Genomic DNA, 13,842 nt, shown 5'->3' on the forward strand with positions numbered 1-13,842 from the left:
CACAGAATGGCAGCATTTATTCAGAAAGTAACTCTCAATTGACATAACTTAGAAACTATATAAATCAACAGAACAGAGATCTGTTATAAGCCTTACAAACTAATGTGAAAAAGTGAAGAAAGATACTGTCAGGCAATATAGCATAACACAACATGAGTTGCACACTCAACATCTGCAGCCCTTTGCACAGAAAGATGTGTCAGCTTTCCTACGTGTTTATCTTAAAGCCAATAAAGTTGTTTGCAAAGGCTCTGGAAAAAAACCCAAACACATTCTTGAGATGATACTTCACTGTTATTTCCAAATGTCTGCAAGGCCACATACAGGAGGAGCTGAGTTATTTCAAATTTTGCCTCTACAGTGTGCAACAAAATACTAAAGGAAATTGAGAAGAGTTAATCTAAGAAATGAACATAAAAGAGAAAAGTCATGTATAAAGTTTGATTTTTAAAGTAGAATGGACTGTTAAACATCTTTACTTTGTCTGTTACCTGAATTTGCATCTTATTAAAGCAGCTGAAAAAACCCTCCACGATGCAAATCTTGGCATCACTTGCCATAAAACTGAAAGCCAACTGTAACTGTGAGCAGTTAAAGTAGAATTTTTTTGTCTTTTTTCATACTTCACACTCTGACCAAATATACATTTTATTAAATATGAAAAAAGAATAATCAAATCATCCAAGAAGAAGAGGTTGCTGATAGGTAGAAAGCTTATCATAAAATGTAAATATGTCTTAGACGGCAAGTAAGAGTACTGGTGCTTTGTTTTGTTTTAAAGTAAACATGTAGGTCACACTACATATGAAAGGCTTCTAGGCGTATTCTGTTTGGATCTTCTGGATGTCTCAGGGCAATTCCATATCGCAGCAGCAGTTCAATATAAGGTGGCCAAAATGAGTCATTGATTGTTACATAGGGTTCATGTGGTGTGCTCATTAATTTGTTTATAAGAATCTGGAAGACCAAAAGGATAAGATTTAGGAAATGAACAAAACAGCTCGATTTTTATCTCCTTTAACCAAATTTATACAAGTGATTGTAGTGGGACACTTATGTAGGCAATATAAGAAATACAAGACCTGTTAAAGGTAGAAGTAAAATAAAGAACTTCCAATTAACTTCATTAGTTTTTACATCAAAAGAGATGTAATCTGGATAAAAGGAGAATTATGATTCCAAGTTTTTCAACATCTGTCAAAAATACTTAGAAGATTTAACATAGTGTAACTGTAAATGCCTAAAAAATCTGAACATGAAGGTGGTAAATCCTTATATAGTTAATCTTTAAATCAGTATCTGTTAATTTAAGATTAAAAGCATTAAATAAGAGGGAAAGCTAGATTTTTGGGAATCACTTGCCTCAAAACCATAATGACTTACTATCAGCAAATCACTGTCCCGCACTCTCAGATTTTAGCAGAGAAGAATGTCCATCTTACAATTTTTTCTAAATTTAATCTCACTAATAAGCTAAAAAAAAAAAATCTGTTGTCTTAGATTGGGAAGAATTCTTTTTCCTGCATTCTGTGTCCTTCTGTAGGTAGTGTTAGAAATAAATAAGTTTGCACCTGTGAAAAATTAAACATCATAGTCCTAGTTTAGCTTCACTATGTTTGTACATCAAATCTTTTTGCTCATCTCATAAATGGATTATCCAAGCTCTTAATATCACTTCTTGTATGGGCATGACAAGCACCTTACAACAATTCACCTCTTCTTGACACTTCCTTACTTCTCCTTTGTTCCTTATCAAAATATACAATTAGTTAACGGAGTTAAAAACAAAGATGAGTTTTGACATTCTTTTTCTATTCTTGGAGAGCACGTTTATATCTTCATAATATTGCTCATGGGGAATACTGCAGACATTACAGATTAAATGATGTCACCCATCCCATGGAGCTCTCTTCTATTCATCCTAGGTATTTCATCTTCCTACTCAGAGCTTCTATATGTTATAGCTTTCCTCATTTCAGTAGGTACAAAATATTCTGTCTGCATCTTTACTGCTAAAGAAGAACTCAAAATCCTCACTACCAGACTTTACTCTTTTTTCACCCATTGCTATTTAGAAAAAAAAAAATACTGCTGCTCTTTTTCAGAACATTCCGAAGAATTATTCCAGTTTATGTCTTTTGTACTTATCTGCCCCAATTCTGAATATTTACTCCAAATGCATTATTTTAGATGAATTGCTACGTAGTCTTTTCTGACAGCTGATATTCCAAAAGAGCCTTTATGGCTGTAACTTTACATACATTGTGTTGTAAACAGTCTTTCAAATCTTAAACTAGTTCACTAAATTCTCAATCAGAAAGGAATAATCCTCAAACTGTTTAAAAGGAAAAGAAATACTACATTTGTAAAAAATTACAGCTCATTACTGGAATAAAAAGTAGTATAACAAAAATTCTGAGGTTTGCAGGAGAAAAGAGTTCACTGCTTGCTTACTGCTTATGCTCATTTAATGAAGTAGGTACTGATATACCTAAATAACATGAATGTATACACCTAGCTTGTCAAAGTGGATTTATTAAAAATGTACACTTTCATTATCTAACAAAACACAAGGAGACTGAGGAGACATGGTTAGGAACACATGCACTGATGGTAATTCTGTGAATTAATTACATTTTTACAACAGCAAGTCTTAAATGTGTAATTATAATACAAAGATAACTTTGCATTTGTCTCTTTAAGAAAGTATTATCTGTATCTACGAAAACACTTTTGAAATTTAACAGGCACTTGAAGCTAGAACCAAGTTGCTCAACAAAAAACACCCCCATAAAACAAAGATAAGGGACATCTACAGTTTAGGCCAAGAAAGTTTAAATAAAAAAAACAGTCTGAATTTTTGGAAGTAGTATGTTCTTCCAAATGGAAATCAGACATTACCTGGATATGTATACATTTTGAGGAGATTAACAATGTCAGAAAAATATGAAGGGCAATTTTAAAGCATTAGAAGAGCTTTACAATTTTAATTCCATAGGGAATGTGGCTATTTTAAATTCTGAGCTGTTTTCAAGGTCTGCCTAATTTGGCACTAATAGGCATGCCAAGATACTTGAAGCATGTAAAATGATTTTGATGATGTAAGCCCAAAGTCTGGGCTTTAAACTAAAGTACAACAATGTCATAGTGACCAGATCATAGCATCTTAATACCAGAAAGTTGTTTTTCATCAAGTTTTCTCTCAGGAAAAAAAACTTCCCCCCTGGGGAGGTCTTATGCACAGATGCTTACAACTGCCTGAACAGTGAGGATGGAGGAGGAATAGGAAATTTCACTTCAAATGCTACATGTAAGACAAGAAGGAACAATGCTAGTGAAAAGATTTTTAATGCTCCTTCAAAATTATGCTTTGCAATTCAAATTCGTAAATGGCACTGTGATTAAAAATACACACTAAGCAATGCTGGCATACTTATAAAATTGATTAGAAATGCATGAATCAGATTCATTGATTTCCTCATATGAGAAGATAATCCAGTTAATATACAAGACTACACATTAATTGGTCCTTCTATAGCAGTTATTGCATTATACTACAGAAATATTTTTATTGAAACAGTACAAAACATACCATGAAATTGGAACAAAACATTTTTTTTTAAGCATAGCATTTGTCTCCCTTAATATGAGGCACTAAGGCTCATAAAACTTCTTTAAAATAATCATTATAAAATTAAGAAATAAGGGATAATCATTTTTCAGCTTAAACTGAAGATTTAGTTATCTAAATTACTGCCACATCTCTTGTAAAAAATTTGGGGTTTAATTTGATAGGAGTTAAAATAGAAATCTGACATAACATTCTTACACATTCTACTTTTCAATTAATGATCTTAACTGTATGTCATATACTGTTATTTATCTTATCAATATATTATGATCAGATCTGAGTATTGGAAAATCCTCTAAATCTCTATATAATAAAACCATCTTACCTCTAAAACTTCATGTAGCGTTATCAGTTCTACAGCTGGCTCTTCAGAAGAATTCTGCAAAGATAACCACCCCCAGAGCCAAATTAACAGAAACAAAAACTAAATAGTCAGAAAAAATGTTAATTGACAAAGAAAAATAATCACACAGTTATTTGATTGCATAGTACACAAGAGGTGAAGACTTATTTAGATTTAGTCATGACAAAAATACAAGGTCATATTTAAATAATTTGTCTACCCATTCAATATTAGACATTTTAAATGTAATTTTTTAATTAATTATTCAAAAAGTTTAACCTTAAGTGATCATAGTATATCTACCTGGGTTTACATTTAAATAAAACCAAGTGCATCATATTTATAAATGTAGCACAGTGCAAAACTTTCTATGAATATAATCTGTTAGGAAAAAATGTTTTTCTTGAACTTTAGAAAAATGTTTACAATGCAAATCTGACACAGCTCAGGACCTGAGTTCACAGTACCTTAATATTTTTTTCATAATTTGCCAATGAATATTTGTTTGTTTTTACTCTGACTTCAATTTTAAAAAATGGCCAAGCTTAAGAAATAGAATCATTAAAAATTTGAAAAAAAAGTCCTTGATAAAATATCATTTGTACAGCAATCCATTAGAAAATTCATTGTTTTCATTTGTAGCAAGCAAATCAAGGCATTTGCCTATAAACTGATATGGATTCCTTAGACAGCAACGCCAACAAAACTGCTTGTGCTGTTGCACAGTGAACCTGATTCTTTTATTTTTCAATTTTATCTTTTTTCCCCTTCCACTTAACATTCAACAAAATAAAGGAGATAATGCAGCACTGGTGGCTGCTTACTCAGCACTGCTGTTGAATATGTCAACTTAAGTCCTAAGATATTAACAGATGTACAGCACCTTATACAAACTCCACTTCTGGAACAGAAGAATAGAAGCAATAAAGAAGCATTTGTGAAAGGCAAGTTCTGGCTCCTTTTTTCCAGTCACAGTTCTTAATATTCTCACCTTCAGAAAGCCACAAGGGGAACATACTACCTGCTCCATGGAAATCTTGCAAACCATGGAGCTAGGGCTCAATAATGCCTATCTTTGTGCCCTTATCTTGGTACTACCCTGAGGAAATAGAGTCTACACTAAAAGCTGCAAAGCTTCCTTGGAGCAATCACGAAGATACTTCATAGCCTCAGCTGTTGTATTTGCCTGGCCAAAAAGTATTACTTTGTATCTTAGGTAGTAGGTTCAATATTCATGTTTCACAGTTGAAATTAGGTTATGACTTCAGTAATTACTAAAACAAATATACAGAGTAAAATCCTAAGGATATTAGTGTAAAAGATACTAGTGTAAAGATACTAGTGTACTGTCTGAACTAGCAAACTTATTTTGCTAGGTTTATAATACACATTGTGTATTTTGTTTTGTAAAATTATATTACTTACATATTTTAAGTGTCACCGAAATAAGTACTTGTAATTAATTAATGCTTATAAAGTCACTTTTAAGCAGGATGCTTAGCATTTATTTATTTAACCAGAAAGGCACCTTCTTCTCCCTTTCATGAGATAGACTGGCATAAAGAATATTCCTCAACATACGACTTTTCATATTTATTATCTGGAAAAAAATGTGGTTTTTTTTTTAATCTGAGATTTAAAATGCAAGATAATTCTTACCTCAATCGCTACCTATACTAAAGGTGTTGGGTCATAGCAACAGAAGCTAACCTGCGCTACCGTAATTGAGTATTCCCTCACACCCCCAACCCCAGATGCAGGTGCCTGGTGAAAGGAGAGTGGAACCAGAACAGCCAGGCTTGGAGCAGTACACTCTGCTCTGGAGCCGTGCCCTACAGATGTCAGCCCTGCACATTTGCCCTCACTCAGAACTACTGAGAACACAAGAAGCTTCCACAAAGTGAAGCAAAATTACTGATGTACCGAGTTAAGAGTTCGGTGCTTCCAGAGTGTTGAAGAAAGCTGACAGTAGATGTGAATAACGTGTTCCCCTGAATCAATGTAGCAACAAATTTCATGGCTAATGCCGTCAATTTGTATTTCACAATAAAGAAAACAATATAGGTGAAAATGGCTGTCTCTCCTGCCTTCACAGTTAATGACTTAGATGCCGATTACAGGGGACCTGCAGTTGAGCCATTGAGATCCAACTGAGTAAAAAGATACAGAAGCAGCTATGAATTCACACAGAGTGAAAAGAAAGAAAAAGACTTGTCAGAAAACAAACTGTGTTTAAGAATTCAGGAAATGCATAAATAAAATTAAAACTAAGACAAGATAAGAACTTGCTTGGAAGTTTATAAAAATAAATTTTACCTTTAAGTAAAAAAAGGTTGAAGGTGAGCAGGGTAGCTAATAAGATTTTCTGACAGTCAGTATAACAGACATTGAGAAAATTCAAGCAGTTGATTTTGCTCTGAGGCAGGAGATTTTATGTAAAATCTTCCTCAGAATTCTGAAACACACACATGAATTCACTGTATCTTATATTTAAAACACAGCTGGATATGACCATGAGCAACTAGATCCAACTTTGATGTTGGCACTACCTTGATGATGGTGTTGGAATGGAAGATCTCCAGAGGTCACTTCCAGCCTATATTTTTCTATGACATCACATAAATAGGATCAAATAAATTGGTGTATCTCATTATAGGAAATATATTTTTAAGGGAATAATTATATATATGGGAAAAATGGACAATCACTTAAAATGCATCTGGGAAAGTCATTAGTATTTGAAGAAGTATGTGCTAGAACAACTGTAAGATAAGTAAGAACCAGCAAATAGGGAGATGACATATCAGGCTGAAATCAGGAAATATATGCTTGAAAGACAACTGTTAATTAAATCCCTGAAGCTTTAATTTCTTAATGTCGGAACAAAATGTATCCTATTTAGTAATAACAGGAAACTGGAAGGCATTGATATGTAGAAGAACTAAGATATAATAGAATAAGATGTTTGAAGATGGTTGAATAAGACTTTGAAAATGGACATCATGCCTTGAAGGCTCCATTTGGTATTTTTATGTGCAAAATACGTACTTCTGAGCAAAAACAAGAGGGTTTTTTTTTTAATTGAAAATTCAGGGTTCATCAGCTGGAAATAACAGGAAGAAAAAGACAAGGGTGTAATCAGTTGCTTTTGTAATGATGGTGAGCTAGTAGTTTTGTTTGTAATATTGGTTTTTACCAGCTTCCAAAAAAGATGAATCCAAGCGGAAGCAAATATAGAAAATGGGTACTATTAGGATAATCCAGGGAATTGGAAAAAATTCTATTACAGGAGAAGAACAAGAAAGTTTGCTAGTTCAATTAGCAAAACAAAGAAAGAGAGGTATAAGAGAGCTGTCTATAACTGTATCAGGAGAAATAAACACAAGAAAGAAAAAGAGCTATTCTAAGGACAATACTGGTGTAAGAATACATGGATCTGTGTTAGACATGAATAAATTTAGACTGAAAGCTACCAGACAGTTTCTAACCAGAGTACTGAGGTACTAGAACAAACTCCAATAGAAACAGTAGTAACAAAAATAATTAGTTTTAAAATGGAGTTCAATGATAATATTAAAGAAATTATATTATGTGGTTGTCTGAAATAACAGGGAACTGGATTAAAGAAATCCTTTCTATTTCTGTGTTCTTAAGTGTGTCTGAAATCAAAATCAACCCTTGCTTTTTTGTAGCTCTTTTGTAACTATTCTTTCAAATAGTAACAGTAAAAGGTTTATTTTTACTGCAGACTTTGAATTTATTATGCAAAATACTCCCTGACTGCCTATTTTCCCTAAAGTTTTAAGATAATTTTTGGCCCAGTTTGCCTGAACAGAAACTGATAGTTAACATTCCAAACTACACTGTAATTATAAACACTTGTTCTTATTACTGTTCCAAAAACATTGTTGGACAATTAAAATTTGCTTTGCCAAGGAAAATATGAATCCACTTGCCTAGTCCAGTAAAAAAGAAAATGGAACAATTTGGAGTGAACCACTCACCATTTCCAAATTTGGCACAGCTTGCAGTTCAGTAAGAAATACAATACATTGCTATGCATCTCATTGGGTAAGGATATATGCATTAAAAAAGAAAATATCCAGCTGGGAAGAGCCTTAATATAAACTAACCTGAAAAATATCAATTAAACCTAAAGAGTCAGCTGTAAGAACTATACTTATTTCAAAATATAACTGCAAATTCTATCCTAGTGGCTTTAAGAAGATATTGCATCCAATTAAATAGAAATTGAACATTCCAAATCTAATAATTAAGAAAATCTTACCTTCTTTTTAGCACTCCCACCTTTCTCTGGAAGGGGAAAATGTTCTTCTAGGAATTCACCCAGAGCATTCAAGAGTTCTTCCTTGTATACCCTTAGTTTCAACATTTTATTTTGCAGTTCATGAAATGCTCTAACTTTCTGTCTAATAGTAAAAACATAGCCATAGAGTATGAAATTCAATAAAACAATTAAATAGTTCTTCTCAAGTAAAAAAATCCCTTGTTTTTTATTGTTATAAGTTCAACATCTTGAATCACGGGATATAAGCAGATAGTAGCAATATTTTCCATGTTTCAAATATGGATTTCTGAGTTATTATTTCATCTATTTAATGAAATAAGAAGTATGTTTTAAGAGTGTGTTTGCTCATTTGCTTTTGTTGGTATTTAAATTCTTCAATATAAAAACTCAACACTGTAGAAATACCTTGCTTTAGGAAGTTGTTCAACTTGTTTTTTTGTCTCTTCTTCAATTCCATTAAGAGCATCTAGTACCTGTTCCTGTTCCTCAAGCCACTGCTGCTCTCTTTGAAACATAAAAAGTAGGAAATGGCACAACAGATAAGTAGTTCTCCTGGACAGTCACAAAAAAAAAAAAAAAGAAAAAAAAGCATGGTAAAAAAGCTTACAGCATTTGTAAGTCCAAATTATTGTATTACCTTTTCAGATCTTCTTCCAGTTGTTTATTCTTTGACTGAACTGTTGACAGCACCATTTCAAGATCATTCTTTACTTTCTGCAACTACAAAAAAGTAAAAATAAACCTACAGTTTGCAGATAGTCCAGTCTGTCGTATTTGTTCTATGTAAGATTACATATGTAAATCTGGTAAAAAGGGCCAAAATTATCTGTAATTTCTTAAGAAATATGGCTAGAGAGTGACACATTATTTTTAAATCCAGTTGGAGCTATTTAAAATGTTACTGTCACCAGTTGCTCATTAGTGTCTTATTGAACCTCTGTAAAACAACATAGTTGATTTTACCTGAAGCAGATTATGGAGCACACACATGAATAGCTCATCTGATGAAAGACCGCGGAGAAAATATCTACAGCACCAGGGCTGCATTGTCTAAATCATTGCAGCTGTTGGCAAGAATGAAGCCATGCTAATTGCACCAACATAAAATGTATAGCGCTCAGAAAACAAAGATGCTGGAAAGACTAATTGTATCCATCCACTAAATGGTCCTCGGTGATATGGACGTATTTGGGAGGGGAAAGAGGGAGACATAAAACTACTGCAGTCAGAAGTTATATGCACTGATGAAGAGAGGGAACAGTGGACTCTCAGTGGACTGGGTCTTTCATTACTGCATTATGTTCTACAAAGTAGTATTTCTAATAGTTTATGTTGTTTTAATATAAACCTATAATTTGGATGTATTTTGTCTCCTTCCATGCAAACTATGAGAACTTTTATACTTAACTCAAAGAAATAAAAAATGTGAAAATATTCTACAGAAGCAAATATGCTCTATATATGCAACATCTGAAAAAACACTGGAATCCTCAACAAAATAGACCACAAAATGGGATATCAGATCAAACATGCCATAGCAATACACTCAAATGAAAGTGTGTAACCAAACAACTTGTTAATAGTGACTCTTAACAGCAGCTGGGTTCCCTGTTGTAAGTGGTACTAGAGGGAGGAAAGCTGCTAGGAAGAAGACGACAAAACAGTATTTTGGGTTTTTTTTAAGCCACAACCACAGGAATATTCTCAGGTCATTTTGCATACCAATGACCAAACAATATAGTGTAATGCTACCCCTAAGACATTCTTGATTTGCTCTTTGTTCCAAGGCTGGAAGAACTCAACAAAATATTTGCAAATTATTGCCACAGAACTCTAGATCTAAGAATACGGACTCTTCTGTATAACACACAATGTTACATTATTTTACATCAAGTGTGAAATGCAATATATAAAAACTTTTTGTTTAAAAGACCATTCATCACAACCAGGAAATTTTAGTAGTTATAATACAGGGCAAGAAAAAATATTAGAACAACAACAATGCCTGAAGAAACATACACAGTATCTTAGCAGTAGTCCACCACAGGAGTAGTCATAGGAAAATGCAGCAATTGTGTATACTGTTTTCATTTTTTCAATGAAATTTTATTATCTCTTAACAAACAAAAAGACTTACCTCTTCTTTTCCCAATGCTAACAGTACATCTGGATTGGTAGAAATTACTGAAAAATAAAATGAATTGGTTTTTTTGCACTGGATAATATAGGCTTGTTTATACTGAAAAGCAGCCTGACTAGAGAGAAACTTGCGTAGCCTCTAAAATACTAGCCTGGCTGTCAGTAGCAACTTAACCACATTTTGTGGTATCCTGCTGGGCTAGACTACTGTCACTTTTCAGCAAGTTAAATTAGACTGAAAAAAGTGTGATGTTAATGCTTCTGTGTTATTTTTTGTACCTGAACTAGCTCAGGTACGTATAATTGAAATGGAAAGCACAGTCATACTTTAAGAAAAGCAAGCCTGATTTTTTCACTGGAAGGGAATGCACCAACATTACCAGTGTGGGCAATCAAATTCTTCCAGTCTTCCAGTTCCTTGTTAAACAGCCTCCTAAATGCTCCATGACGATTGTAAAACCTATCAGATTTAAAGAACTTAAAAATCATGTCACCATCCTTACTGTTGACAAGAACAGCTACATGTAGGGAGATGAAAGGCCCAGTAAGGCCAATATCCTAACTCAATCCCTGAGCAACAGCAGTACTTGAGGGAAAGTATAGTACTATTCGAGGATGTGGTAATGTTTCCCCAGAATGCTTCTGGTGATTTATGGCTCATGAATTTCATCAGTGGACAAGGGAAGAACTACAGATATCATCTATCTGGACTTCTGTAAGGCCTTTGACATGGTCCCTCACAACATCCTTCTCTCTAAATTGGAAGGATATGGATTTGATGAGCGGACTATTCGGTGAATAGCTAATTGGCTGGATGGTCGCATCCAGAGGGTAGTGGTCAACAGCTTGATGTCCAGATGGAGATCAGTGACAAGTGGTGTCCCTCAAGGGTCCGTACTGGGGCCAGTGCTGTTGAATAACTTCACCAATGACATAGACAGCGGGACTGAGTGCACCCTCAGCACGTTTGCAGACAACACCAAGCTGAGTGGTGCAGCTGACACGCCTGAGGGACGGGATGCCATCCAGAGGGACCTGGACAAGCTGGAGAAATGGGCCTGTGTGAACCTCAGGAGGTTCAGCAAGGACAAGTGCAAGGTCCTGCACGTGGGTCGGGGCAATCCCCGGTATCAGTACAGGCTGGGGGATGAAGGGATTGAGAGCAGCCCTGAGGAAAAGGACTTGGGGGTACTGGTGGATGAAGAGCTGGACATGAGCCGGCAATGTGCACTCACAGCCCAGAAAGCCAACCGACTTCTGGGCTGCATCAAAAGCAGCGTGGCCAGCAGGTCGAGGGAGGTGATTCTGCCCCTCTACTCTGCTCTGGTGAGACCCCACCTGGAGTGCCTCGTCCAGCTCTAGGGTCCTCAGCACAGGAAGGACATGGACCCATTGGAGCGGGTCCAGAGGAGGGCCACAAAACTGATCAGAGGGATGGAACACCTCTGCTATGAGGAAAGGCTGAAAGAGCTGGGGCTGTTCTGCCTGGAGAAGAGAAGGCTGTGGGAAGACCTTATTTTGACCTTCTAGTACTTCAAGGGGGCTTACAGGAAAGATGGGGACAGACTTTTTAGTACTGCCTGTAGCGACAGGACAAGGGGTAATGGTTTTAAACTAAAGAGGGTAGATTCAGACTAGATATAAGGAAGACATTTTTTACGATGAGGGTGATGAAACACTGGTACGGGTTGCCCAGAGAGGTGGTAGATGCCCCATCCTTGGAAACACCGAAGGACAGGTTGGATGGGGCTCTGAGCAACCTGATGTAGTTGAAGATGTCCCTACCAGTTGCAGGGGGTTTGGACTAGATGACTTGTAAAGGTCCCTTCCATCCCAAAACATTCTATGATTCCTTGATTTTCTGAATAAAAAGTAAATTGTTGTATTTTATAGCCTTCAACAGACTCCAATCAATTCTCAGTTCCATGTCAACTTGCAGCATCTTGCATAAACCTATGACTTTTTCAAAAGTGAAGCATTTGAATCTATTAACAGCAGAAATGAAAGGTACTCTAACAGATTTACATCTTAATATGATGGGGATATTTTTTGTACAAGCTTGGGCTCCAAATCTCTAATCTTAAAAATCATTACTTCAATAAAAGCTTTTTCTTTAACAAAAATTAAAACCCTTAACATTCTCATAAGAGCATTAAATATCTCCTAAATTCAATACAGTTGATTTCATAAATTTATAAAAGTACTTTTTTCATAAAGTAATTTTATAGTTATTTTCTCCACAAATTTTGAGATGCCTTAGATTAGTAGTTTTAAAAGCAGTGTTTGTTCTGAGATGAAAATCGGTAAAACTACTGAGTTCAAAATGCATTAAATTACATGTCACGATAAAATCCCTTTTACTTAGATAATTACTGTCTCTAAATCTTGACACAAAATTTGAGTGCTCCCAAATTAAGCTTATGTTTAAGAGCTGTGGGAAGTAGTGGTCTGTGCTATTATTAGAGCAAGATTTCTTTAATGACATGAATAACCCACATACACATGATAAAATTCACCGGTGTGCTTTTATTCACATTCAGTGGTATATTTGAAGAATCGCATAGAACTCTTCCTGTTGCACCCCCCCCCCCCCAAATTATTGTGAGCCCTCACTACCTGGGGTTATCAATTTCTACTATTGGTTTATAACACTTCTTCATTTTTAGATACCTAATTCTGAATGTGTGCTTCCCATTCAATATTCATATTGTGTGAGTATCAGAATAGTTGGCCATATCTTCCTACGAAAGAAATCACTAACCCTAATTTAGTGAAGTAACAGTGCAGATCTAAGACACTGGGACAACACATTTATGGCAGCTGCTACTGTAAAGAACACAGGTTGCTCTATCTGCTATCAGTTAAAGCTTTTTCAGTTATGAATCACTGCGCTTGCAAAAAAAAAAAAAGGGATGTCAAACAGAATTGCCGAGTGATACATAGTACAATTACTAAGCAAAATACTACCAGATGCTGAGAATGTAAAAGCAACTACTATGCACATGTTTATACAGAACATTTATTAAAATAAGAGGAATTTGGCAGAATACTGATATTTTGCAAAGAAAAATAGAAATTATGCAGAGACCACAACCATTTTATATGGTTTAAAATATGGTTGCTTCCACTTCTTTATTTTGCAAAGGTAAAAGTTAAATTCTATTTTTATGAGCCAAATGCATGTTAAAAAGTTTTAATTCAGCTGATTTAGCAGCTCTAGAGCTACATAAATAGTACCAGAACTGAGAAAGAACAAGAGACTAAAGTAAAAGCTTTACAAAAATAAAATTTGTGTTGAGGATTCAAGTCTGTTAGCCAATATTGTGCCCAAAGAAATGTAGAACTGCCAAGTTATAACCTCTGAAAATAAGGCCTAAAATTGAAATGCTGACAGGCCCTCATTTACAAGAAATGAACGGG

At 34.9% G+C, this 13,842-nt stretch overlaps 1 protein-coding gene across 5 annotated transcripts in view; it reads right to left on the bottom strand.

Annotated features, from left to right (window-relative positions):
* Window positions 1-13,842, bottom strand: part of CENPK (centromere protein K) — a 26,889-nt gene continuing 13,047 nt past the window's right edge. The window contains exons 5-10 of one of the 5 annotated variants that reach the window (XM_087759684.1): window positions 10,421-10,467; window positions 8,921-9,003; window positions 8,689-8,787; window positions 8,263-8,353; window positions 3,957-4,055; window positions 1-957 (exon numbers count right to left, since the gene is read on the bottom strand). In XM_087759684.1, the coding sequence (XP_087615810.1) occupies window positions 799-957; window positions 3,957-4,055; window positions 8,263-8,353; window positions 8,689-8,787; window positions 8,921-9,003; window positions 10,421-10,467 (578 nt within the window). In that variant the 3' untranslated portion in view covers window positions 1-798. Of the gene's footprint in view, window positions 958-3,956; window positions 4,056-8,262; window positions 8,405-8,688; window positions 8,836-8,920; window positions 9,004-10,420; window positions 10,468-13,842 lie in introns of all 5 variants that reach the window. The other 4 variants (XM_087759682.1, XM_087759681.1, XM_087759683.1 and 1 more) reach the window with 4 other exon arrangements.

Source organism: Nipponia nippon, unplaced genomic scaffold (assembly GCF_047370975.1).
Source record: "Nipponia nippon isolate SJK-2023a ecotype South Korea unplaced genomic scaffold, ASM4737097v1 scaffold_20, whole genome shotgun sequence".
NCBI lineage: Eukaryota > Metazoa > Chordata > Aves > Pelecaniformes > Threskiornithidae > Nipponia > Nipponia nippon.